Consider the following 27,112-nt stretch of genomic DNA (forward strand, 5'->3'; position numbering starts at 1 on the left):
ATCAAATAGGAAATTCCCATATGCAGTTGTCTTAATGGGATAAATCACGATATCCTCATCCAGCACATTCATGATATATCCAGAAAGCAGCGCAAGAAGTTGTCCTCGGAAGAATTTTTTCGAATTCCTTTAGAATAGTTTAAGGTATGTCTGAATTCTCTTCATTTAACTTTCATAGATCGTATGGTTCAACTGAACTTACTGTACAGTCAATATCACGGCTGAAAAACACAAATTTAAGGCACCTCACAGATCATTGATAAATTGAAGCTGTGGCGTTAATGATGATATACCGGCATTTGATTAAACTTAACAATGACCAGCCAAATAACCAAAGGATAATCAACAGATATGCAAGAACAGTTGAATACCATAAGACATTAATTCCCAGGACTGAAATTAGACAAGAATCACATCACTAAGATCTTACTGTAAATTTGAAAACCTGCATGGGTAAATGACATTGATATCCTGAAACAGGAGAGAGCTGTCAACATCTAGAAATTACCAAAACATTTGATTATTAAATTGAACAACTAAACTCCAGTTCCAGTTTTGACACATGACTTTTGATTTAACAAATTCAGGAAATCAGACGTACAGATTTATTTATTTTTTTCCTTTAAAGTTCTTCATTTTTATTAGAACACATCAAATAATTTTCAGAATGATTATAAAATTTCTCTGATTTATTGGATGAGCTTCTGACATAAGTGAAATATATACTAGTGTTACCATAAAACTGGCCTTAAAATTTCTGATTCATTTTCAGCCAAAGATAAACGTTTCTAAGTATATCTTTTTCACCATTCTATACTCTTGTGTTTGTTTTGGAATACCGTATAAGGTTAGAATCGAAATACTAGCTATTATTATCCACATCCTGCCATTGTTATCTAACCTATCGCAAAAGTATTGATGACAAATATGGGCATCGGTACATTTGTATTAGTTTAGGAATCTAAAACGAAAGTAAAACGTAATGGCCGAGTCAACAAGCGTGGAGCCTGAAAAGGAACCATTTCGTTGTCCAATATGTCTCGAGAGATTAAACATCCCGCGATACTTGCCATGTTTACACACCTTTTGTGAGGTATGCATTCAGACGTACATATCAAGTTCGACAACCCGAGACAAAGAAGATGATTTTAATATCATCAACTGTCCAGTGTGTAGACAACAGGTTAAGGAACCAGTAAAGGATATTTCCAGTGAAGATTGGGTGAAAGAACTACCGGTAAATAAATGGGCATGGACGATGACGTTTAATTCCGAAAAGAATCCCATGAAACATTGTATGTTTTGCAAACGTGAAGAGTTAACAGTCTTGGCCACACAATGGTGTAAATCGTGTGTAGAACCTCTCTGTGAAGACTGTAAACGTTTCCATACACGGGTCCCTATTCTTCAGGGTCACAAAATTGTCGAGATCAGCCAAATGGAAAAATGGAGCGAAGCCGTCGATATAGAAGAGACCTGTGTGATTCACAGAGGGAGAACCGTCGACATCTTTTGCAAAGACCACAACGACCTATGTTGTGGTGTGTGCTTTGCAAACCGTCATAAAAGATGTGCTAATTTTGATTCAATCGATGCATTCGTGATGAGTCTTGACAAAGACCAAATTAAAGACAAACTTAAATTATTATCCAGCCTTCATGATTGTATAACCGTGCTGCAGGAGGAAAATAAGAGACAGATTGCTGTTCTCTGTACTTCAAAAGAGGACATTTGCTCTTCATTCGCAAACAGAATTGAAGAAGCTAAAATGTATTTAGACCAGGCTCATGAACAATGGCTTAAACGTTTTGAGGTAGAACATGCTCACCAAACAGACCAAATTGAGGTAGTGTTGGATGAACTAAAGCGATTTGATATCACGGTCACTGAAGCGAGGTCCATGCTTTCCTCGGTTCTTGACAACGGTTCTGACAAACAGATTTTTATAATTCAATCGAAAGTTAACGGTCAAATTCTTAGTCACTTCAACCGTTTGAAGTCTTTGGATATATGGGACCTGACTGAATCTTATGGTTTTGACACAAATCAACTTGATAATATAACAGATTCCATGAAATTTGAAGATGTGATTCTTTCAAAGAGGCCAAGCGATGCTCCAAAGAGAATTTCTGTTCAGGGGAAATCTCTTTTCTTGGGTTTGCCAACTTCTAAGCCATGGCTAGAATATCTGGATCTAATGTCTTCAACATTTCATGAAATATCCAGCTCAAAAATAAAAGGTTTGGAGTATTTTGCATTATATATAGATGACGTAAATGTTGTCATTTCGGATGAAAATGCATTGAAGGTGTACAATACCTGTACTGAAAAATTGATAAACACACACCATTGTGACAGTAAACCATTTGACATTTGTCATGCATATAGTATGAACAGAATATATGTAGCATTTGGGACTTTTGTTGTCCTGTATGAAATAAACAATCAGGGTATGGAATTTATTGAACTTGAGAAGATTCAAGTAGAAGGAGTCGTGCAGGGAATAGCAAGGACTATAGACGGGTTCTTTACCGCCAACGAATCATCAGTCTCATTTCGATGTAGTGATTTCACAATAAAGTTTTACCTTCCATATGTCAAACCAGGAGCCAGACCTTTTATTTGTTCGTCATTTTTTGGTAGAAAAGTAGCATATACCACAGATCGCGAAGTCATAGTCATGGACACCAAGGGAAACAAGCTGTCGGAGTATTCTTGTTCCGGTATTTATCCAACTGGTCTGTCTTTTGATTCTAATGACAATATCATTGTTTGTTCATATAGTAGTCTGCCAAAGCAAATCAAATTTGATGGAACATCAAGGCGAAGTCTGGAAATTGGTAATGGTCAAGGTTATTTTCCTAGGAACATTATATTTCATCCAGAAGGTCACAAATTTATAACAATTAGTGTGCGGACAAGTCTTTTATTTCTGTCTGATCTAATACAAGAATTTGAAATAGAGAAATAAACATAATTTTCATACATGTAGATGCGCATCGCAGAACCTTTACCCGGTAGTTACATGTGGTGTTTTTGTTTGACATTCTTCGCGGGGCTAATGGCCCAATACGTTTACTGCAACGATATAAAAAAATTTAACCCCATTTTGGTTTTATTGTGTTTATTGGTCTTTATTGATTGATTTTATTAGTATTACTTGATGTCCTTTAACTCTCTGTTAGTTGTCAACTTTTAAATCAGAATACTGTGACTTGATACATGTGTCATACTATCCAAATTGGTGTTTATGCCATGCAATCCATTTCTCTTCGAGTTTGCCAACAATGCATATACATGTAACATTCAACAACTATCCTACAGTTCCAAACTTGAATTGTAGTATGTTAAATTGTACTTTTTTCAAAATAGCTTATATTAGTTATCCGTCATTTTCTCCATATCCGTGCATGTGTATATCAAAAGATACATTTTTTAAGTCGATCATTTTTAAATAAAGGCTCGATATTACATATAGTAGTTCTTATTCTCCAATTACTAATAATTATGTAATTCATTTACCTACTGCCACCTAGTGATTATTTTCTTCACTACTTCTTTAAAAAACCGTCATGGTCATACCGCTACTGACAAAACCGTTTCGCAACCTCATCTGAGGCGTGTTCAGTCGGGCGGGTGCTGGCGTGTGCTCGCTAAAACTTGAGTCGCATGGATATGGAATTTTTGGCGAGCGCTCGCGAGCACTCTTAGGCTTAACATACCTCAGGTTAGATTAGGGTTCTATTAGGAAAAATAGAATTGACCTATGAGGGGGGCGGATTTACCTGAAAAATTACTTTTGAAAATTAATTTTTTTATTATTATTTCTATCGTACATAATTTTAAATTTTTCGAATTTGCATTTTGAACCATCATATTGCTTCAGTATAGATTAATTTGTCCACGTATTCCTTAAACATTCTAAAATTCCATCATGTTTCTATACTTTTCTTGTACCTATTATAAATTTGCTAAAAAAAAAATACTTGCATTGTTGATCTGTGTGTTATTTTATACTTTGATTAGTTAACATTATACACTGTAACATAGTAGGCTACAATTAATCAATTAATTGTGTGTTATTTTCTTTGTTTATTTCTATATTTATTGATTAAATATTATAGATATGTAAATTCCTAATTTAACGCGAAGAATTAATATCCGCTTAAAATTGCAAGAAGCACATTTCACGAATCTCAAAATTTCGCTTTTTTTGACAGGTGTACATGTAAAATAAACGAAACCATGATAAAAATTCAGCGTTCGCGATTTTATATTCTCGCGATATGAGGCAAAACGGTTCAATCGCGGAATTAAGTATTCGCGTAAAATAAGGAATATATGGTATACCTATATTTGATAATTCCGTAACTTTGTTTTCTCTGTACTGTTTCACAACATGTTTACTGTGAGTGATTAATGTGAATTTGGGACGAATGAAAACTTTAAGCTACATAGAAAACATGGAATATGTAAAAAGTTAAGGTATGTAGTGGGCTTTAAATAAGCTTTGTTTTGAAAATACAAATTAAAAGATTTAGCAATGTAAGCTGTATTTTTTGAAATTTATTTTGCTGCCAAGGCATATTTATAATTCTGGATGTAACTTTTTTTACGTCTCATTTATCATTTTTTCGCAGTAAACCTTTTTTACAACTAAATAATAGCAAACCAGATTTTAAAATACCTAATTTAAAAAAAAATGGAATCGTTATAAGTTTATATTGATTTTTTATTAAAACGAAAGTCCTTATTGTAACTTTATGCATGACTGTTGTGCACCATTGAAATCGAAAGCTGAGTACTTTGAAATTTCAATTTCAATTTGCAACCCATGTAGTCGGTACTTGAAGACCGAGAAAATAAGCACCATTTCAAATTTACCTGGTCAGTGAAACCCTGTCAATCAACTGAATTGAGACCTCAGATTGGATGTTAGAAAATGATTGACATTCGTTTATTTGTCCTGTGTATACCATGTCTTGCGCTCACGACGATCGTGCAATTAACTTTTGTCTTATGACGCATACCCTGACAATAAAACGCGATGTCTTTTAGCACTATGACAAAAATAAACTACTGTTTGACAGAGATAAAATTTTCTGCTACTGAAAATTGAAAGATAGGAATTCAAAATTTACTCGTACTTGGTTTTTGTACCACACCAAACGCGCTGATTAGCTGCAGTCTGTCAAATTCACGTGACGCCGATCATCCATGATAACATTCTTTTATGAATAAAGATGTTTGTGAATGATTGAGAATATAGAACAGAGGCGGATCCAGCAATTTTGAAAAGGGGGGGGGGTTCCAATTGATGAAAATTAATGCGAGCAAAATTCATTATTTGTCAATAAACAAGGCCTTTCGAACGTTTTCCGTGCGTACATTTAATAAACATTTATCTCGTCAATATCTATTTCCTATCTATTTTAATATCAGAGTGCACTGCATTATTGAACGTTTTGGTTTAGGTAAGGAAAATTTGCATAATATCTAGCCTCATAAAACCAAGTCTCCAGCAATGAGAATGTGCGTCTATGCTATGCTTAATAGAACGAAACACTAAGAAACAAAAAATAATTCAGACTTATTACGATAAGCTATTATAAAAATGAATTTTTGGTAAAAAAAAAAAAATTATGTATTTGATGTTGATATTCTGAACTATTAATTGATTTCAATTTCTATCGATTGCCATCTTAAATAAAGGTCTAAATGATAGGATATGACAAAAATGGGGATAGTTTATCTGCTGAATAGATGGAACACGTGTAATACAATTGTACAAGCAATACTAGTAGTCGTCCCAGGGAACTTGATGTGACCTCTGTATAATGGATGCGCCACATCATCCGGCACTAGTACAGATGCGATCTTTTTCAGGAAAGTTTTGAAAAGTTGTGCATTTTCATAATGGTTTATATATAAACCCCTTACACGGTATTTTGTAAAATAATTTCCGATTCTTGGAAACAAAACAAAAAAGGCTTTCTTTTGTGTTTCATGTGGGAATGAAGGTACGGTATAGCTAGCATTCCAGAAAAATAGCATAACTTGCATAAGCGGGTCGATGTTTTCGTATGAAACGAAGTAAAAGTTTTCTATTATAATTAAGTTAATTAACAATACATTTGAAAGCAACTGTTTAAAGTAAAGCGAATGCGCGTACTCGTACTTGAACGTCGTTTTACTCGATGGCCAATCAGTTCAAAACTGTATGAAATATAGTAGATTTTTTAAAGAAGTAAAGCAGAAAATACATTGTAGGTGTTATTATAAATGTGTGTTTTCAGCGAAACTGCTTAAGTAATTTTTGTTAAATTGTCCACATGTTTACTCATGGATCGATGTGAACACCGGATGTTGATGAGTAAAAAGGAGTACCTTTTTCGATAAAAAAGAATCGTTGGGGGGTTTTCATCAAGAATTACATGTACAAGTAAATTAAGGTACGTTGTAAAAATTCTTTAAATAAGCAATTTTAAAAGCATTTATTTGAGATAATTTCACTATTTATATTATAAATGGGGACAATTGCCTTTAAATAGGGCTTACAAGTTTTCAAAAATAATTCATTAGTCCCAGAGAAAGGGGGGAACCGACCCCCGGAACCCCCCCCCCCCCCTCTGGATCCGCCAATGTAGAATTAAATACTGCGTTCATGATTTATAACGTTAGCTATCATATTTCTTTGAGAAATTTTACCACAAGCCGGAAAGGGAACGAGTAATGCGCAGCGGGTGCACTTCAGCAGCTGATCGAAGAAGTAATACAAACGTATGTTGTATAAATGCATTAGTATTTGAGTACGGTACGATGATCACATTTTGCATTAAACATCGCGATAAATTCCTGGTAGATCCCGCCATAAACTTGATTAACTAACGAAAGATTTTGTCAATGTCGCACGCAGTTATTTGTGCTTTTTAATTCCTTTCAATTGACAATTTGTTCTTAGTTCATAATTAAGAACAATATTTAATTAGATCATCGGAAAACTTCTGTTGAGAGCATTTCAACACCCCATGTATGTAGACATGTATATACAAGCGAGCATGTTTCCCTCGGGGCTTCACACCCTTTCAATATAAGCCCCACCCCCACCTGAACTTACCTGAGGTAAAATGACCGGTTAAAAAACCTCGGCCTTTAAACCATTTTAAACTAAAACAGTAAATACAATGATTCGTATTTTGAACGGATTCATACTTATTCTTATTTACGGACTGTATAAAGCAAAAGTTAAGATACCTAAATTAAACGTGACAAGAATTCCATCAAGCTGCACATTAAAATATTAACTTAAAGATAAAAATATGATTTTTTTTTATAAACAAGTTGCATTAACAAGTCTTACGAAGTGTATGTCTTGATTCATTACCTGGAGAAATTGCATCAAATAGGAAATTCCCATATGCAGTCGTCTTAATGGGATAAATCACTATATCCTCATCCAGCACATTAATGATATATCCAGACAGCAGCGCACGAAGTTGTCCTCGGAAGAATTTTTTTCGAATTCCTTTAGAATAGTTTAAGGTATGTCTGAATTCTCTTCCTTTAACTTTCATAGATCGTATTGTTCAACTGAACTTACTGTACAATATCACGGCTGAAAAGCACACACATTTAAGGCACCTTACAGATCATTGATCAATTGAAGCTGTGGTGTTAATGATGATATACCGGTATTTGATTAAACATAACAATGACCAGCCAAATAACCAAAGGATAATCAACAGATATAATTATATGCAAGAACAGGGGAATACCATAAGACATTAATTCACAGGACTGAAATTAAACAAGAAACACATCACTAAGATCTCACTGTAAATTTCACAACCTGCATGGGTAAATGACATTGATATCCTGAAACAGGAAAGAGCTGTCAACATCTAGAAATTACCAAAACATTTGATTATAGTTCCAGTTTTGATACATGACTTTTAATTTAACAAATTCAGGAAATCAGACGAACAGTTTTATTTTTTTTTTCTCATTTGAAGTTCTTCATTTTTAATTGATAATATCAAATAATTTTCAGAATGATTATAAAATTTCTCTGATTTATTGGAGGAGCTTCTGACGTAAGTTAAATATATACTAGTGTTACCATAAAACTGGCCTTAAAATTTCTGATTCATTTTCAGTCATAGATAAACGTTTCTAAGTATATCTTTTTCACCATTCTATACGCTTGTGTTTGTTTTGGAATACCGTATAAGGTTAGAATCGAAATACTAGCTTGAACCATTATTACAAGGCCTTGGACTTTCAGTAGGACGTAGCTATCACTTCTTGCGTCAAAACATGTTAAAAATGATGCTGGATTCAAGTGAAATATGCACCGATTGCGTAGTCTTAGCTCAGAAGCCAGACAAATCGTGTTGATTTCAGTGAGCTTTCACTGAGTAGGCAGCAATGAAATAGACAGGCATACGTGACATTGCTGTTTGACACAACTACCCAAAGTCCAAGCTCCTGTTATAATGGTTCTATTATTATCCACATCCTGCCATTGCTATCTAACCTGTCGCAAAACTATTGATGACACATATGGGCATCGGTACATTTGTATTAGTCTAGGATTCTAAAACGAAAGTAAAACGTAATGGCCGAGTCAACAATCGTGGAGCCTGAAAAGGAACCATTTCGTTGTCCGATATGTCTCGAGAGATTAAACATCCCGCGATACTTGCCATGTCTACACACTTTTTGTGAGGTTTGTATTCAGACGTTTATATCAAGTTCGACAACCCGAGACAAAGAAGATGATTTGAATGTCATTAACTGCCCAGTGTGTAGACAACAAGTTAAGGAACCAGAAAAGGATATTTCAAGCGAAGATTGGGCGAAAATCCTTCCGCTAAATAAATGGGCATGGACGATGACATTTAATCCCAAAAAGCTTCCCATAAAACATTGTATGTTTTGCAAACGGGAAGAGTTAACTGTCTTGGCCAAACATTGGTGTAAATCGTGTGCAGAACCTCTCTGTGAAGACTGTAAACGTTTCCATACACGGGTCCCTATTCTTCAGGGTCACAAAATAGTCGAGATGGGCCAAATGGAAAAATGGTGTGAAGCCGTCGATATAGAAGAGACCTGTGACATTCACAGAGGGAAAACCGTCGACATCTTTTGCAAAGACCACAACGAACTATGTTGTGGTGTGTGCTTTGCAAACCGTCATAAAAGATGTGCTAATTTTGATTCCATCGATGCATTAGTGATGAGTCTTGACAAAGACCAAATTAAAGACAAACTTAAATTATTATCCAGCCTTCATGATTGTATTACCGTGCTGCAGGAGGAAAATAAGAGACAGATTGCTGTTCTCTGTACTTCAAAGGAGGACATTTGCTCTTCATTCGCAAACAAAATTGAAGAAGCTAAAATGTATTTAGACCAGGCTCATGAACAATGGCTTAAACGTTTCGAGGTAGAACATGCTTACCAAACAGACCAAATTGAGGTAGTGTTGGATGAACTGAAGCGATTTGATATCACGGTCACTGAAGCGAGGTCCATGCTTTCCTCGGTTCTTGACAACGGTTCTGACAAACAGATTTTTAAAATTCAATCGAAAGTTAACGGTCAAATTCTTAGTCACTTCAACCGTTTGAAGTCTTTGGATATATGGGACCTGACTGAATCTTATGGTTTTGACACAAATCAACTTGATAATATAACAGATTCCATGAAATTTGAAGATGTGATTCTTTCAAAGAGGCCAAGCGATGCTCCAAAGAGAATTTCTGTTCAGGGGAAATCTCTTTTCTTGGGTTTGCCAACTTCTAAGCCATGGCTAGAATATCTGGATCTAATGTCTTCAACATTTCATGAAACATCCAGCTCAAAAATAAAAGGTTTGGAGTATTTTGCATTATATATAGATGACGTAAATGTTGTCATTTCGGATGAAAATGCATTGAAGGTGTACAATACCTGTACTGAAAAATTGATAAACACACACCATTGTGACAGTAAACCATTTGACATTTGTCATGCATATAGTATGAACAGAATATATGTAGCATTTGGGACTTTTGTTGTCCTGTATGAAATAAACAATCAGGGTATGGAATTTATTGAACTTGAGAAGATTCAAGTAGAAGGAGTCGTGCAGGGAATAGCAAGGACTATAGACGGGTTCTTTACCGCCAACGAATCATCAGTCTCATTTCGATGTAGTGATTTCACAATAAAGTTTTACCTTCCATATGTCAAACCAGGAGCCAGACCTTTTATTTGTTCGTCATTTTTTGGTAGAAAAGTAGCATATACCACAGATCGCGAAGTCATAGTCATGGACACCAAGGGAAACAAGCTGTCGGAGTATTCTTGTTCCGGTATTTATCCAACTGGTCTGTCTTTTGATTCTAATGACAATATCATTGTTTGTTCATATAGTAGTCTGCCAAAGCAAATCAAATTTGATGGAACATCAAGGCGAAGTCTGGAAATTGGTAATGGTCAAGGTTATTTTCCTAGGAACATTATATTTCATCCAGAAGGTCACAAATTTATAACAATTAGTGTGCGGACAAGTCTTTTATTTCTGTCTGATCTAATACAAGAATTTGAAATAGAGAAATAAACATAATTTTCATACATGTAGATGCGCATCGCAGAACCTATACCCGGTAGTTACATGTGGTGTTTTTGTTTGACATTCTTCGCGGGGCTAATGGCCCAATACGTTTACTGCAACGATATAAAAAAATTTAACCCCATTTTGGTTTTATTGTGTTTATTGGTCTTTATTGATTGATTTTATTAGTATTACTTGATGTCCTTTAACTCTCTGTTAGTTGTCAACTTTTAAATCAGAATACTGTGACTTGATACATGTGTCATACTATCCAAATTGGTGTTTATGCCATGCAATCCATTTCTCTTTGAGTTTGCCAATAATGCATAATTATGCGTGTAACATTCAACAACTATCCTACAGTTACAAACTTGAATTGTAGCATGTTAAATTGTACTTTTTTCAAAATAGCTTATATTAGTTATCCGTCGTTCACTCCATATCCGTGCATGTGTATAACAAAAGATACATTTTGTAAGTCGATCATTTTTAAATAAAGGCTCGATATTACATATAGTAGTTCTTATTCTCCAATTACTAATTGTATGATTCATGCACCTACTGCCACCTAGTGATTATTTTCTTCATTACTGTCATGGTCATACCGCTATTCAGACAAAACATCTGAGGCGTGTTCAGCCGGGCGGGTGCTGGCGTGCGCTCGCTAAAACTTGAGTTGCATGGATAAGGAATTTTGGCGAGCGCTCGCGAGCACTCTTATGCTTAACATAGATTAAGGTTCTACAATGTATTAGGGAAAAAAAGAATTGACCTTTAAGGCAAACGGATTTCCCCGAAAAATTACTCTTGAAAATCAAAGATTTTTTTTTTTACATTTTCTATCGTACCTATATATTTTTAAAATTTTCAAATCTGCATTTTGAACCTATCATATTGCTTCAGTATAGATTAAGTTGTCCACGTATTCCTTGAACATTCTAAAATTCCATCACATGCATTTTTTTTTTTTTTGCAGTTTTTCGCGTTTATTTTGTGACAAAGGTAATTTCTGTGCTTTTCTTGTACCTATAATAAATTTGCTAAAAAAATACTAAGTCTTGCATTGTTGAACTGTGTGTTATTTGAAACTTTGGTTATTTAACATTATAACATAGTAAGCTACAATTAATCAATAAGTTGTGTGTGTTATTTTCTTTGTTTATTTCTATATTTATAATGATTAAATTTTATAGATAATGTATGTAGATACCTATTTTCTTTTTCCAATAAACAAGAAGCATATGTTGTACTTAAAATTAATGCATATTTCTTACCAGAGACATCGAATAGCTTCCAATTCCAATTTTTTTTCAGTATGTCAATCCCATTGTAACTATATTTAGACAGAAAACGCAATCACGTGACACTAAACCAATATCCAAAATAACTCGGTTTGTTTGTATGTGCAATTTCCGGACGGGTTTAAATGGCCTGTAAATTGATAGGTAATGACTTATGATGCGTGAAACCTTCCATATGATAAAATTTCGAGTAGCTCTTTTTATTTCCGTTGTCATAATCAAAAAGTAAAACATCTATATTTTGAGTCACCGTGCCACTTTAAATTTAATGGACCTGGACAAGGTAAACGAACGACCTAATAATTCGGTCAGAGATAGCATCCATAAAGTAACTTTAATTAAATTGTTTGGACCCAGCTACCAGGACCAGTTCTCAAAACTACCAAACGAAGAATTAAGGTACTGTAGCAGCCGTCCCCAGCCCACAGAGCTCTAGAAAATCTAAATGGCCACAGCTGAACTTTGTGTCCAAACTTGATGCGTTCTTTTATTTAGCTATTTTGTAATTTTCTGAACAGTGATTTTGGAATTTCTGGAAAAATATAAACAGTGAAATTAATTTTCTAACTGTTATGCATGTATGTTTTGTTTTTACTTATTGAGAAGCCAATTCCCTAATTAGTTTTCTCTGTACTTTTTCTAAACATGTGAGTGAATAATTTTAATTTGGCCGATATAGGCCGATCGAAACGTTTAGCTATATATAGAAAACGTGGAATATGTAAAGAGTTAATTCGTCAGTAGTAGGATTTGGATGAGCCTTTTTTGGCAATCCAAACTAAAATTTTAAGCAATATGCTTTGTTTTTTCTTTTTCTTTTGGAATTTTATTTCATCGGGGGAGGGGGGAGGATCGAGGATTGATCGCCATGCATCCACCCCCCCCCCCCCCCCCCCACCCGATGATCCTTCAAACTCAGCGATTATTTCGTCTAGGCCTAATAGACAAACAAGGAGCTGAAAATGTGAAAATCCATAAAATTGACATTTTGCAGCGTAAAACTTATTGCAAAATTACGACTTATTTATATGTAAATGTAAGTTATATAAAAGCATCTACACGCTTATTCTTATCCAAAAAAATATATATATGCACGATCTTCAAAACAGTCTCCCCCTCTTAAATTTAAAATGTATCCATAGATCCGCCCCCTTTCGAATTAAAGCGAACTAAATATAAACATTTCTTCTAAACAGGAATTGAAAAGAAAATATCTTTCGGGATCGAGATCACGTGACTCGTCCAATTTAAACTTCCGTAATGGTTAAGTCAACTTTTCCCAGCTGAAACAAACGAGCGAAAGAGTAATGGACGAGCCATCTCTACGACTTCGACAGGCCCTGGACAAGTTTATCAAACATGTCGACGACTTGATTGAAGAGGAGGACCCCGCCGGAAATGGTTTTCACCGAGAATACAGGGTGAGTTTTGACACCTCGGACATAGGCGACTTAACAGTGTGTACATGTACCCCCCACATTACGCCTGAAATAACGGTACCCGCATTAGAATTCAGAAAGGAAGGGTCAACAAAGGTTCTTCTTTCTTTAAGAGGGTGTCAGTTTTATAGAAATTGTGGAATATTTGTTGGTGTGCCGATTAGTCAGGTTTGTTTACGAAGAGCGAGTCTGCACGAGTTATGCCCCGTTTTGTTATTTTACCTGGTCCAATACACACCTGCCGAGATATCTACAGACCGTGAAGCTACTGTTGTTGTCGATTCAGATATGTACCCTGGCTAAACTTATCTATAGTCATCATATGCGATACCTATGTAAATTGATGGGATAACTATTAACTAGGACACAAGCTGTAATAAACAGAGATAAAGGGATGAATATAAAAAGCTGATAGTCAGTATATGATAGTGATAAGTATGTGTTTACTTCCTCCTTGATCCCAGTGGCACCCACACCTAACACAATGTCTCTGTACGTTGCTTCTGCATATCAAAGCCCACTAAGCTTCTACCACATGCACAGATCAAAAAAAAAAAATTCCCCATGGATGGGACGGTGGGGGTGCAAGCAGAGATGTGTATTATAAGTATACATGTCGCTGGTGCGAGGGATAATTGTGTTTGTCATTGGGGGTCTTTAAGGCCTAAAGGTTATTCACATGTAAGAGGAAAAATATTCACTGGTCTTTATATCCTGTAGATGTTTGTTGCATACTGTACTTTTTTATAGCAATCTTGATGACATTTTTCACGTACTAGCTCTTAAAATAAGATGACAATTTTTTCACTCTATCGAGATATCTGCTGATCAATGATTTAGTTATTAACACATTTACTATTTACTGTTATTCATGTATAGCTATACCTCATCTAAAGTTGAATTAACATGATATAATATTTTTATTCTTTACTTTATCATTATCACTGTGGGATATCGGAAATATTTAAGCTTGCTGACTGACTCGGTTGATCACTATCAGAGTTAGCAAATAATTGTACAGTTGTTTCCAAAGGCTTAATGTTATACGTGTATCATGTTTTATTTTTTTACATTTTAGACTCATATCATACCCATGATCTGCTTGTCTCATGCGCAGTCCAACTATTAATAACTGCAAACCAGTATTTAAACATGTCGAAAGACTGAGCTTTAATTGTCAAGTTCAAATTTGCTGCATTCATAGGAAATGGTCTGACTCTAATCCATGCAATCTAAAAGTCACAAAATCTATATTAGATATATATAATCTGATTTGTATCATTGGGAATCTAGGATTAGGATTATAGAACAGAATTCTATTCTTATCATGTATATAATCATTGATAAGCTCATGACAGTATTCTACAAACTCCATTTTGTGGAATGGAGTTTGAAATTTCATGCATAGAGGTTACGTACAGAATCTATATAGATAAAACCCTTACTCATTTATTTATAAAAATTATAGATTATCAGTCCACAATCATAGTACATGTTATCTATAATCTTAAAATACAAAGTACATATACATGATGGACGCAAAAAATTTGCATTTAAGAGGATGTAAAGCAGTTAACATTGATAAACTAAAGATACAGTTAAACATTTTTACGCTAACTCAGATAATTTTTATGGCAAATAATTTTCAGAGTTCCTTATACTACATGTATATTGAATAGGATTCAATACAATGAAATCTTGTTATCTCAAACCCAGTTAAAGGCTGAGAAAATGTAGAGATCAAAAGTAAGGTTGGGGTTTTATCGATAGCATTAACATTAAGGAAATTGGGTGTTAGAGATTCTTTAAATCTTACTAAGGAAGAGAGATAAAGGTCAAAAGGATATGATCAATTGATATTACCTGAGTGACTGAGAACAGTGGCTGCCCACCTGACACGAGGGCCATAAAACTTTGATAATGTCTCAATTTTAATCTATATAGTTTCCCTTTTATATATTAAGGAATATGGTATATTTTGCAGAAAAGTTGGAACAAGGTTTGAAGTGAGCTCATTTAAATTGTATGGCTTTTGATTTCAGTCTCACTTTTCCACTAAATTTTCTATGACCAAGACAAAAAGTGAGTCTAAGCTTAACTTAGGTATAGGGCCTGAAGCTCTTACCTCCATCGGTTCAAAATTGGTCCTTGCTGTGTCACAGTATTATAAAAAATTAAAGGGGAGAAGGTTTGAGAGAAGCTATATATATATTTTTTTAGGAGTATAAAGTCGTATTTAACATAATTATTTTTTTGGGGTATATTTTAAGTCGATCTCTCAATATTGATAACTAATAAGTGCTTGTTTTAATTAGATTATAGCTTATTTGTTTATTTACAACGATTATACAAATGAGGTTTAAAGGAAGTGACACATTTTAAACCTTCCTTTAATAGACTTATAATGATGCAATTCTGCAAAATTGATTTTTCTCACAGTTTACGACTGACCTTTGGATCGAGTGACAATTTTAAGAATTTTTGATGCATGTTACTGCATGTATAAGTTTACATTTCATATCAATGAGAGCAAATATTCAAAAACTTTTTACTGAGTTTTTAAATCCTTTAATTTAAAATTCATTATCCAAATGGAAATTTTTTGAACTCTCTTCTTAATCATCTTGATTCTACTCAGATTAAGAGTTAAACAGTTGAAACAAAAAAAAAAGAAAAGAACTTTTTTTATTGTACTGACAGTTCATGCAACCCCAGGCAATTTTTTTTTTCGAAATTGTAAAACCAATTTGGTGCCATTTGAAAGAGCTCATTTAATGAAGATATATCTTTATTGAAACAAAAGTTATGGCATTTAAAGTCGATCATGAAAGTTTGGTCATTTTCTGGAATTCAATGATTTAATAATGATAAAGCTCAAGTCATTAAAGAGATCATATAGGCCAATACAAGTCAGGCTTGTATAATATTAAGCCATTTAATAGATTGCAGGGTCCTTTGATTATGTATTTCATTTTTCTTTTTTTTTTTGGGGGGGGGGGGGGTCCTGAAAGGAAGTGAAATTTGTCTAACTAAAAAAGACCCCCCAAAAATTCTGCGATTTAATGATATGGCAAAATGATGAAAGTTGATTGTAAGAAGGAAAAAATTAAGATTTTTATGTGGTATTTCAATGAATCTTTTCCTCTTATAACCATAAATTTACATTTATACAATCATGTATTTGATTACAGTTGTCATGAAAAAAAACCCATTTAAGTCAGAAAAAAATTGATGCATTTAGGCATTGAACGTCACAGATTTCCAATTCAAACAAAAGGGAAATATACACCGAATGTAAATTTGAGTTCAAAAGCTTTCCCATCTTTGTGCAGCAATCATGAATTTCTGGACTTTTACACACCAACTACCTCATAATTTACAGTAGGAGGAAGTCATATACAGAAAAACTCGTTTAGTACGAACACGGATATTGCGAATTCACGGATATAGCGAAGTCATCTTGGATCCCCAGCTATGTAAATTTAATGAATTTCTTATACGGTTGTAACGAATTACGGATATAACAAAGTAATTTCTTAGGTCCCAGTGACTTCGTTATAACTGAGGTTTGCTGTATATAGCTTGTGAAAAGTATGTGCACTGTCTAAAAAAGATTTCTGCAGCAGTTAAGAATTTCTGGTCTTTTTTAATATTCACATTTACATGTACAGTTGTAGGGTCAAGGAAATTACATGTAATGTAGCTAATGAAACATATACCATATACATGTATATATATTTTTGAAAATCAATGTTATATTATACTAACATTTGTGTATGCATTTCATAATTATTACAGAGTTATGACTGCATGTCCCAAAATATATACTAAATCATTAAAAATGTTGATTTACAATGAAAATATTTTAGAGAAATATAAAGTTTGGTAATATGCATGAATCCATTACTGTTTTAATGTATGAAGCTGTGAAAAACTTTTATCAGCTATATACTAGTGCTTTATAAAAATAGGGAAGCAACCAATTACTATGAGGGATCGATGCACTTAATGTTGTAAAAATCCAATTTATAATATACTGACTCACAGCCCTTTTTTTTATACTGACTGCAGCTATAAGCTAGTTGATCAATTTTCCAAAATCTTTTGTTAATTTTTTTCAATTTTTTTGTTCTGTCTCTTAAAAAAAAGATTCCTTTAATTTTTTGGGTGGCATTTTTATTTGTTATACTTTCATGTTAAATACTGAAATCTGATTGGTTAAGACGCAGTTCATAATCCTTTCTATTACCCTCAGCGTTAGCAACGCACTTAGCAATGGGTAACATTAAAAAATGTTACATGCGCGAAAATTATGCACGTACGGTTCGCTGTAGAATTCACGTTATTCCTATACAAAAGCAGTAAAATTTTCTTAAAAATTAAGACATTCAGTATAACAAAATAAATAGTGCCTGTTTGGGAGGATAACAGTTGAAATTGACACCCCTCGAAAACCTTTGTCAACCTCCAAACAGGCACTATTCATATATTGTCAGCTAGTGATCATAAAATTAGATAGACAATTGCATGCAGGTTTCATTTTGCATAAGCCATATTATATTGAGAGAGTGTATGTACCGGATATATATATATATATATATATAATTCACAACACTAAAATAAGCCTTGAATTTAATATTACATTTTTAAAGTTATGTAGTTGTTATGTAACTGTTTGTCATTACATCACTGAATTTAATTGTTTCCTATGATTTTTTTTTTGGTATCATGGAGAGAAATAAGTTTCCTGTTATGAATCTAAAATTAGCTGTGCTGCATATAAAACAACTTTTTGATAATAAACGATTTCTTATGGAATTTAATGTTTTCCAATCCTCTGCTCTCAGACAGTATTGCTCTAAGTTATCCTAAAAGCATAGGCACCATGCATGCATGCACATGCATTCTTCAAACAGCAAGTGCTGACGTTATGTCCTGATTGGTAAGGCAGAGCCAAATAATTAAATCAATTAAGTCACCGATTTTTAAAACTGTGTAACAAAGACAAAGTTTAAAAAGAAAAAATCAAAGTTGTTAACATACCGGTATATGCGACTAGTTTAATTAGAAGAAGCCAAAGATGGGAGAGGTGCTTTATATGTAAAATAGCATTGAAATGAGCAAAAAATTGGTATTTAGAGTTTTCATTCCATATCAATTGGGATATTGTATATACTTTAGTAATACTGCAAGTAGAACGTAAATAATATAATATTAGACATTGCCTCATGTATAACAATGTATAAAGTATTCAACAGTCATGGTATACATTATATCTGAATATGACTGATGCTACACTGTATATTATGTATAAGTTATTAAGTACATGTATTAGTAAACTTAATGATACAGGTACTACCCTATATATATGCATGTATGTATATAGATAAACATTAGATGTGGTTTAAAAGAGATAAAAAGCTGTGAATGGATGATTTGATGGGATGTTTCCTTTGACAGGAACTGAGAGAAATTGCCGCTCATCACAAAGAAAATGACACTTTTCCTGCGAATTGGGGCAAACAGCCATACAACACTAAAAAGAATCGCTACAGGGACATCGTTCCGTGTGAGTGAAATCATAAATGTATAATGCATATATACCACCATGCATGTATACATTCATAATGATTATAAAGTATGATCAGTTTAGTGGCTGCCTCATCAGTTCACAAGGTTCATGGGCTTATTTTTTACTTAGTTAAATATTTAATTTCAATTACAACAAGGCCAATTTGAAGCAAAAAATCAGTATTATGTATTTAATAAGCTTAGGATTGCTCACGCAGTAGCACCTGAGGCTCTTTTTGTATTTTCAAAGTTTCAAAATGAATATATCTGTATAACCCTTGTATCTTTGCAAACAAATTTAAGAGTTTTTCATCACCACCAAAAAAACCCAGCTTTTTCATATATACAGTGGGGCCTCAGATATCCGGATGCCAGATAACCGGACGCTTCAGTTTACGGACGATTTTATTTTGAACCAGATTTTTTATACGTTATTTTGTCTCATTTATCCAGAATTCCGCGTTCCGGATCCGGACGGTCTGTTTTTACCACAAAACACTGATTTACTACTAATCTTGCTTCATTTAACTGGACTGTAAAAATTGATGATACCCTACTCAGTACAAAAGATTATACCCCTGTCAATTAAGTTTCACACCTTTTTTACATGCTAGACCCTCATGAGTAGCTTGTATAAACACACTGACTTCCCAAATCACTTTCAAAAATTGGAAAATTGCGAACAACAGTGTATCACACACATATCACACTTAGACACAAAGAATTTATCTAGATTCGGTTATCATTATTGTCAGGTTAATATTTCATGACAAAATAATAAAATAAAGCAGAGTTCTTTATATCTAAAAACGTTCATATCAACAGACAACTCTAGCATGTGTTGCTATATGGTATGAAAGGCAAAAAACCTAGTATCAACACTGGGAGCCATTGTATACAAATACATTATCATTCAAGACAACAATCGACACATTTCAGATATCCGGATGCTTCACCTATCCGGACGATTGGACTTGGTAACGAAAGCGTCCGGATAATTGAGGCTCCACTGTACATTCAGCATGCCATAATATTTAATTATGGATACTGTCCGGTAGTGAAGATTTGTTCATGTATTCAGCTTATGCCATGATGTTGAATTATGAACGATTTGGTCATGCAGTCAGTTTGCCATGATGTTGAAGTAATGAATGAAGATTTGGTTGTGCATTTAATAATTTTAGTTGATGACAGTCGAGTGGTCCTGAATGAAGTGGAAGGAGAAGAAGGGTCAGACTACATCAATGCCAGCTACATCCTGGTTAGTAAAACTGTTACCAAAGCTTTGAAAGTCAATTGAGTGCGTTGTACTTTTAATAATGATATTAACCTTTTCAAAATTCAAACATAACGTCAAGCGGATTAGTACGTTTTTGACATTAGCGCATTGTGACATGTCTTGTGACATGCAAAGCAGGTTATACAAATTTAACTAAATTTTTCCATTCAATAAAATGCCGCGTTACAACCAAGTTAAATTATTTACCATTATAAGTGACTGTGTTCCTGCATGGAAACTTTTGAAATTCCTTGCCTGAATTTTGAAAGAAAAAAGAAATTTCAAGATGAATCAGACTCCCCCCAAAATTTTGATTTTCATTACATGGTTATAATGTGTTGATCACACTAGATTTACACAGTTATCTCTAAATTTGAAGTAGAAGGAAAAAATAAAAACACAGAAGGGGGTCTGGGGGCCTACATGTACCTTTAATATAATATATAGATAGATTGTGTTTGAAATGCAATCATAACCTGGTAATTATGTCATTTTAGGTGGGGGAATTTCCTGCCCCCTGGGTCTAAAAGACAAATTAACCCTGCATGGATTTAATTGAAGCAAGGGTGCTCCAGTTTAGATAGGTTTACAGATTTGTCTCCAAAAATAGAAGTAGAAGGAAGAAATAAACAAGTAGAAGGGGGTCTGGGGGTCTAGCTTATAGCTAGATTGTGTTTGAAATGCAATAATAGCCGGGTAAGTAAGGCATTATAGGCAGAGGAATTCCCCGCCCCCCGGGTCTTAGAGACAACCCTGGGTTTACACGAGACAGCTGCAAGTATGAAAATAGGACCCTTAAAATAAAACATCTGTTCAAATTATTCATGGAATTGCATAGAACATTGTTAAAAATCTATGTATTTCAAGACCTTTGGTCTCCATGCAGTTTCAAGCACATTACAAGTACTTGTTCGATAATATTGTAGCTATTGCATCATTCATTTAAAATCAATTTTATTTCAAGTCATGAAGTCCACTCTAATTTTAAGTACAACATATGCTTCTTGTTTATTGCAGGAAGAAAATATAAAATAGGAGAGGCTTTTAATAGCAAAAATAAAAAAAATGTCGTACCATATGCAGTCTGGCTTTAATTTATAACGCCTTTTCTGTTTGTGCCTATAACCTTAATTGAGTCAAGGTTTTGTGAATGCAAATCTTTACACAAATGATGTTGCAAGGATCATTGTAATTTACTAATGAACCTTGATAATGTGAAGATGGTATAGTGTAAAAGTGGTGATATATACACTGATAGTTAAGTACGCTTGTTCTTTAGTCGAACATATTACATGTGGGTATCAAAAAAGTGGATGCATGATTCACCACTCTAAAGTTTTAAATTTTTACAGTATACACGGGGGTATAATATTACACAGTTTGAAGCCTACCACATAACTAGTGTAAATTCACTTTAAGTGTATGCATGCAGATTTTAAATTTAGAGACATAATGATTTTGCCAAATTATGGCTTTCCATTGGTTTGAATATCAAAATAGTCATTTTTAGAATCTGCAATGCATTCGCCTGACAGATCTTATATCCCACATTTTCTGCCATTTTATGTAAATGAATTACTAGGTATTTTCTGACCCTCTTGTTTTGTAGAATGTACACAACAATGATGCATACATTGCCTCCCAGGGCCCCCTACCCACCACCCTGAACGAATTCTGGAGGATGACCTGGGAGCAGGATGTGAGGGTCATACTCATGGCCTGTAAAGAGGTCGAAGTTGGCAAGGTGAGGAGTTAATATGTCAAGGTCAAATTTGAATAAAAAGAAAACAAATAGCTTAGCTGGTAATTAAGAGTCTAAGTAGTTTGTTACTTGTGATATCTTGTGGAAAAGAAAAGGTTCTTGGTTTTCAAACCTAGCAAGTCTATGACCAACCATAAGCCTAAAATGTAAAATTGGTACCAATTTAATTTAACTTAAAAAGAAAATGAAAACTGATGATGAGTTTTTCAGATGAAATGAAACGAGTGGCAGAAGATTTCTTGATATTGGGCAATAACTAAGTCTTATCATCAGTATGTCCTGATGTTTCCAACGAAGAATTACAGAAAGGGATATTTACAGACATGCAATCAATTAAACCATATCACTCTTTTTGTACAATTTTTAAACTTCATAAGTTGGGGGGGGGGGGAGGGGGGGGGTTCTTCAGGCGAGACATTAGGTTTAGGCGGAATTTGATCAGACCTGTACAAGATCAAGGCATATGCTCTATCTAAGATACTAAATTGGCGTCAGACAAATCATGAGTATGGTAATCAAGTACTAAATACAGTATACATGCACAGTGTCTGTATTACCTAGATTATTTTGTTTTCATTCATTCATCTCCCTCTTTCAATAAATAAAAACAAAATTGCAGCAAGTGCTTACATGTACATAAGACACTTGAGTTGTGTCTGTTAAGTGTATTCTACTTGTATTAAGAACTGAAGAGATATATAATGTTCATTTCAATTCAACCACTAGTTTCTTCTTTAGTCGACTTTTTTGCTCTCATTTCCATTTTATGCACATATCTCTTTTGATGATAAAAATAACATCCTTATTGAACTCCAGTTTTAAATTGGGCTCTCTCCATTTCTTAAAAGCATTTTAAGTGACAACATTTTTAGAATGATCTTCATTCCTGATTTGGTCACATTGATGTTTATCAAGTATGCATCTATAAAGATGGATTTTTTCCTTTTGCAGAAAAAGTGTGCTCGCTATTGGCCCTCGACTTCAAGTGAAGATGAAGAATACGGAAACATACATGTGCACTTAGTAAGCTGCCATTTTGTAAAGTCTGTAAATTTCTAATTTCTTATAAGAGAACTGGATGGTCGTGGCCATTTTTTAGGCTTATAATTACCTTTTTTGAAAAAGAGCTGCGTATAAAGATGTAGGACAATGCTCAAATTTCAAAGCTTATAAAAAAATTTTGATTTTTTATTTAGTAACTAAATTTTAGTTTAAGGCCAAAATTATCATATTATGTCCAAATTCAAGGAAGATTAGAGGAAGATTTGATGGTTACATTGACCACCCATTAGTCTCCTTAAACACATTATCATTCACGTAAAAATCAATGAGAACTATTTCTTGAAGATGTTTGATTGTGACTTTTATTTTTATGACATTTATGATTAATTTTGAACTACTGTGGTTTCATCAATATTTGTTGAATACCAATTTTCGTGGATTTCATTTTTAAGTTGATCCATGAAATTAAATGTTCATTGAAATGCAATTTCTATTAACATTTTGTATTAATGGGGTCATTGGCCACGAATTTACATATCCTTGAAACTGTGATTTTCACTTTATCCACGAAAATTGATACCCTTGAATATTAATGAAACCACAGTATATGATTATGATGATTATTACAACAAAATTTGGTGCCCATGGTTATATGGTATATATTCTTCTAATTTGATACCAAACGGAAGAATTGCGTTCAAAAGTCTTTGCATAAAATGAGGAATATAATTACAGTCTTTCAATCAAAATGTGCAGGGTCCTACATGTATATTAATTACTCTATAGCAGATAAAACTTAATGATGGAGATTAAATGCCTTTGGTATCATGAGAGGAATTGCGCACTCATCAAAGGTCCGATCGATCCAAGTCCGCATTTCCTCGTATATTTTGAATACTCATAATTAATAACTTAATTGATTTTATGAAAATTTTCAAATCAAAGGATAACTATATTTAAATGTGGATATAAATTAAGTAATTGCTGGCATTTAATTAGTCAGTAAGTTACCTAAAAATGCTACTAATTTTAAAGTTTAAATTCCTCTAAAAATGCGTGATACAGCTTCTTCATTGCCTTTGGATCATACACTAGAGTCAATATGCCACAGCTTAAATTCCTCTAAAAATGCGTGATACAGCCTCTTCATTGCCTTTGGATCATACACTTAAATCAAAATTAGAGTCAATATGCCACAGCCACACTTATTTGCATTGATACTTGGGAATTTTGAGTACATGTGGAGCTGTAGACTTTGCATACAATGCTATAACATGTTTTGCCTTTCAAATAGGAATAGCTTAGCCCAATTGGAAATAACTGTAGGTTGGTAGCTCCCGGTCTGAAAAAAATTTGTCTGTGCCAGCTTATAAGGTCGTCCATCCAAATTTTTTCAAAACAGGGAGCTACAGACCTGCAGCTGAATTGGAGACTGCTTTAATGAAAGATTAAGTGTATTAAGTTCAATATGCATGCAGGCTTTTATATGTAGTAGTTCTGACTGTATATTAACCATGTTTATCCATTTGACCTTATATCAAGATTGAAATATTAAGAGTGAAAAAAAATTGGACGGAAATTATGAATATCCACTTCAACTTCAAGATTTACTTCCTTAGGAAAGAATGATTTTATAAGATTGATCTTCATCTAAAGTAGCTGCAATAATGTAGCTCTCTCTTGAATTATATATTTGGGAGAGCTTCTCCAGTTAAGGTGGTATAACACACCTGGAAAAAGTCACTCAAATTAACTAAATTATTTGTTTATGAAAGATTAAATGATAAATAAACTATACCGGTAATTTGTCAAATAAGCGAAAATTTTGCAAATTGGGGATAAAAAATGAATATCTAAAAAAATCAATTCAGTAAGCAACAACAAAAGCCCAGGCGAGATTCGAACTCGGTATGTACGGATCACAAGTCCGACACTTTATCCACTCGGCTATGAAGTATGTTATATCTTGCCGTCGATAAAATCCCTTTTATAAAACAAAATGTCGTTTCGAACAGAGGTCAGCCATTTTATGACGATGTGTTATTCCACCTTAACATCACTCAGATATAAAAAATCTGAGATGGCTACACTATTGCAGCTTTATATACAGTCATTTCATGCATATCTTTTACAGTTTTATGCTATGCTATGGTATGCAATTTTAATGATATGCTATGTTGTTTTAATGCAAAACTATGAGATTTGCATGCTATGGTATGAGAAATTGAAATAAAGGGCTAATTAAATGGTTTGCTATGCTATGGTAAGCTCATTACAAAGATTTAATTAAAACAAAATCACCTCCGTACTCAAAAGAGTTCCAAACATTTCGAAGCGAAATGATAAGTCAAAGTGTACCGCTAATCTGCAATGTAAACATTTTTTCTCTAAAATGAAAGCATTTAAAATGATTTTGTATGCTATATGCTATGGTATGTTATGATGAATTAGAATCTATGAGGTTGTACGTATGCTATGATGTGCAATTCAAATGCTATGGTGTGAGATTCCAATGCTATGCTATGAGCATTGAATGTTATGCTATATGCTATGGTGTATGTGGTAAAAGATGCGTGAGCTGACTGTACATCAAAAGCTACATTAAAGGATTCAAATGAATCACTATAATTCAGGACTTTTGTTATGGTAGTCAATGCCTTCTAAAATTCCAGATTTTTTTTTTTATGCTACAACACCATGTGGTTCCAATTGTATATATGGGTTTCCTTTTATTAAATTGATTTCTTGCAGTCTTTTAATTTGATAGATTCAAAGAGTTTGTAGTTTGAATGTTTTTCTTTCAATTTTTTTTTTCTCTGAAAGCGTCGTTGTATCAATGTAATTGGAACAGCTGTTTATCTCTATGTTTAATGGATAAACACAGTTTCCTGCACTTAAAAGGACAACAGCTGTCTGTTTATTTGTAAGGTTATTTGGACATGCATGCAGCATTATCAATGTCACAGAAAAATAGAAAGTGTCACAGTGTGATTTTGGTTGAGATAATATCAGACCATCATGATTTATAATTGTTGCAAGTATCTATGCAACACATAAATTATCATCTGTTTTTGTCAGATATTCCAAGTTTTGCTTGTGCCAAACTACACAACAAATTTAAAAAACACCATGCAAGGACAAAGTTTCAAAGAGGATATATTTATACAGTTCAACTTCGATATATCGAATATTGATATTTTGAATACAATGGATATGTCAAAGTTAATTTAAAGTTCCAACTACCTATTTTTTAATATCTCAAAGTTTTTTAATCTCAAAGTTTTTAAACAGTCCCATCAAGATCGAGATAACAAAGTTTGACTGTATTTTGTGTTTGCATTGATATTAATGATATACATGATATATATAAGTAATTTCATACATGGCACAACTTTCCTAAAACTTCATGTTTGATTTTTTTTTTTATTCAAGCAACACAATTTCAAAATCTTTTTATTGTAAATAAGAAATTAAACATGTAAGCTATTTTGATTTTGAAAGTTACCTGCCATGATAGACATAGACATTCAATGCGTAGGAATTTGACTTTTTATCATAATTATAATGATGCTTCTACACAGAAAATGTTTAAAGTTGAAGCCTTTATGATAAGGACTATAAAAAAAAATCTTGTGTTTGTTGGCCTAATTGATAAACTAATTGTAAGGGATTTTTTTTAGGCAAACTTGTTTCGTTCTAGTCAAAAAAGCTTTTGAAATTCCTTAAAAATGACCATTAAATCTGCTCTTTGCAGTATTGCAAAATCACAATCTTTGAATATAAAATCTCTACCTTTATGCCAACTCATTTCTGTAAACTGATGTGATGTATTTTTAAATAAAATATATAATTTCAGCAAGAAGAAAACTGGTTTGCAGACGACTGTGTTGAGAGAACTTTTGAAGTGAAGCGTGACGGCGAAAACGAACGTCGGATAGTGACCCAGTTCCAGTACACCGGCTGGCCGGACCACGGAATCCCCGACGATATCGACGTCATCCTCACAATGATAGCCAAGATGAGGGAAATCAAGGCTCGCGAAAAAAGCTTTGCCCCAGTTATAGTCCATTGCAGGTGCTGTGAAAAATGTGGAGATATGTTAACACATCTCTTGCTTGAATTTAGAAGATTAATTGTCTGTGTACACTCTTAATCAAA

General features: G+C 33.6%; 3 protein-coding genes across 17 annotated transcripts in view; all 3 read left to right on the forward strand.

Annotated features, from left to right (window-relative positions):
• The first annotated feature begins 982 nt into the window (after positions 1–982).
• LOC128159564 (tripartite motif-containing protein 45-like) lies at positions 983–3,459 on the forward strand. The gene has a single exon (XM_052822692.1). It carries the CDS (start codon positions 983–985, stop codon positions 2,969–2,971), a length of 1,989 nt encoding a protein of 662 aa, XP_052678652.1. The 3' UTR covers positions 2,972–3,459.
• Positions 3,460–8,606: 5,147 nt separating this feature from the next.
• Positions 8,607–11,738, forward strand: LOC128159562 (tripartite motif-containing protein 45-like). The gene has a single exon (XM_052822691.1). The coding sequence runs from the start codon at positions 8,618–8,620 to the stop codon at positions 10,604–10,606; it is 1,989 nt and encodes a 662-aa protein (XP_052678651.1). The 5' UTR covers positions 8,607–8,617; the 3' UTR covers positions 10,607–11,738.
• A 1,386-nt stretch (positions 11,739–13,124) lies between these two features.
• The window catches only part of LOC128159560 (tyrosine-protein phosphatase non-receptor type 12-like), a 32,622-nt gene continuing 18,634 nt past the window's right edge, over positions 13,125–27,112 (forward strand). For 7 of the 15 annotated variants that reach the window (XM_052822680.1, XM_052822678.1, XM_052822677.1 and 4 more), the window contains exons 1-6: positions 13,125–13,322; positions 18,801–18,909; positions 20,096–20,172; positions 21,800–21,934; positions 22,904–22,975; positions 26,811–27,028. In XM_052822680.1, coding sequence (XP_052678640.1) covers positions 13,209–13,322; positions 18,801–18,909; positions 20,096–20,172; positions 21,800–21,934; positions 22,904–22,975; positions 26,811–27,028 — 725 coding nt within the window. In that variant the 5' untranslated portion in view covers positions 13,125–13,208. The remainder of the gene's footprint in view (positions 13,323–18,800; positions 18,910–20,095; positions 20,173–21,799; positions 21,935–22,903; positions 22,976–26,810; positions 27,029–27,112) is intronic. The other 8 variants (XM_052822685.1, XM_052822682.1, XM_052822684.1 and 5 more) reach the window with 2 other exon arrangements.

This window comes from Crassostrea angulata, chromosome 8 (genome assembly GCF_025612915.1).
Source record: "Crassostrea angulata isolate pt1a10 chromosome 8, ASM2561291v2, whole genome shotgun sequence".
NCBI classification, from domain to species: domain Eukaryota; kingdom Metazoa; phylum Mollusca; class Bivalvia; order Ostreida; family Ostreidae; genus Magallana; species Magallana angulata.

Bases quoted from the DNA above. Each gene is read 5' to 3' on its own strand.
- LOC128159564 (XM_052822692.1), top strand. From the start codon at position 983: ATGGCCGAGTCAACAAGCGTGGAGCCTGAAAAGGAACCATTTCGTTGT.
- LOC128159562 (XM_052822691.1), top strand. From the start codon at position 8,618: ATGGCCGAGTCAACAATCGTGGAGCCTGAAAAGGAACCATTTCGTTGT.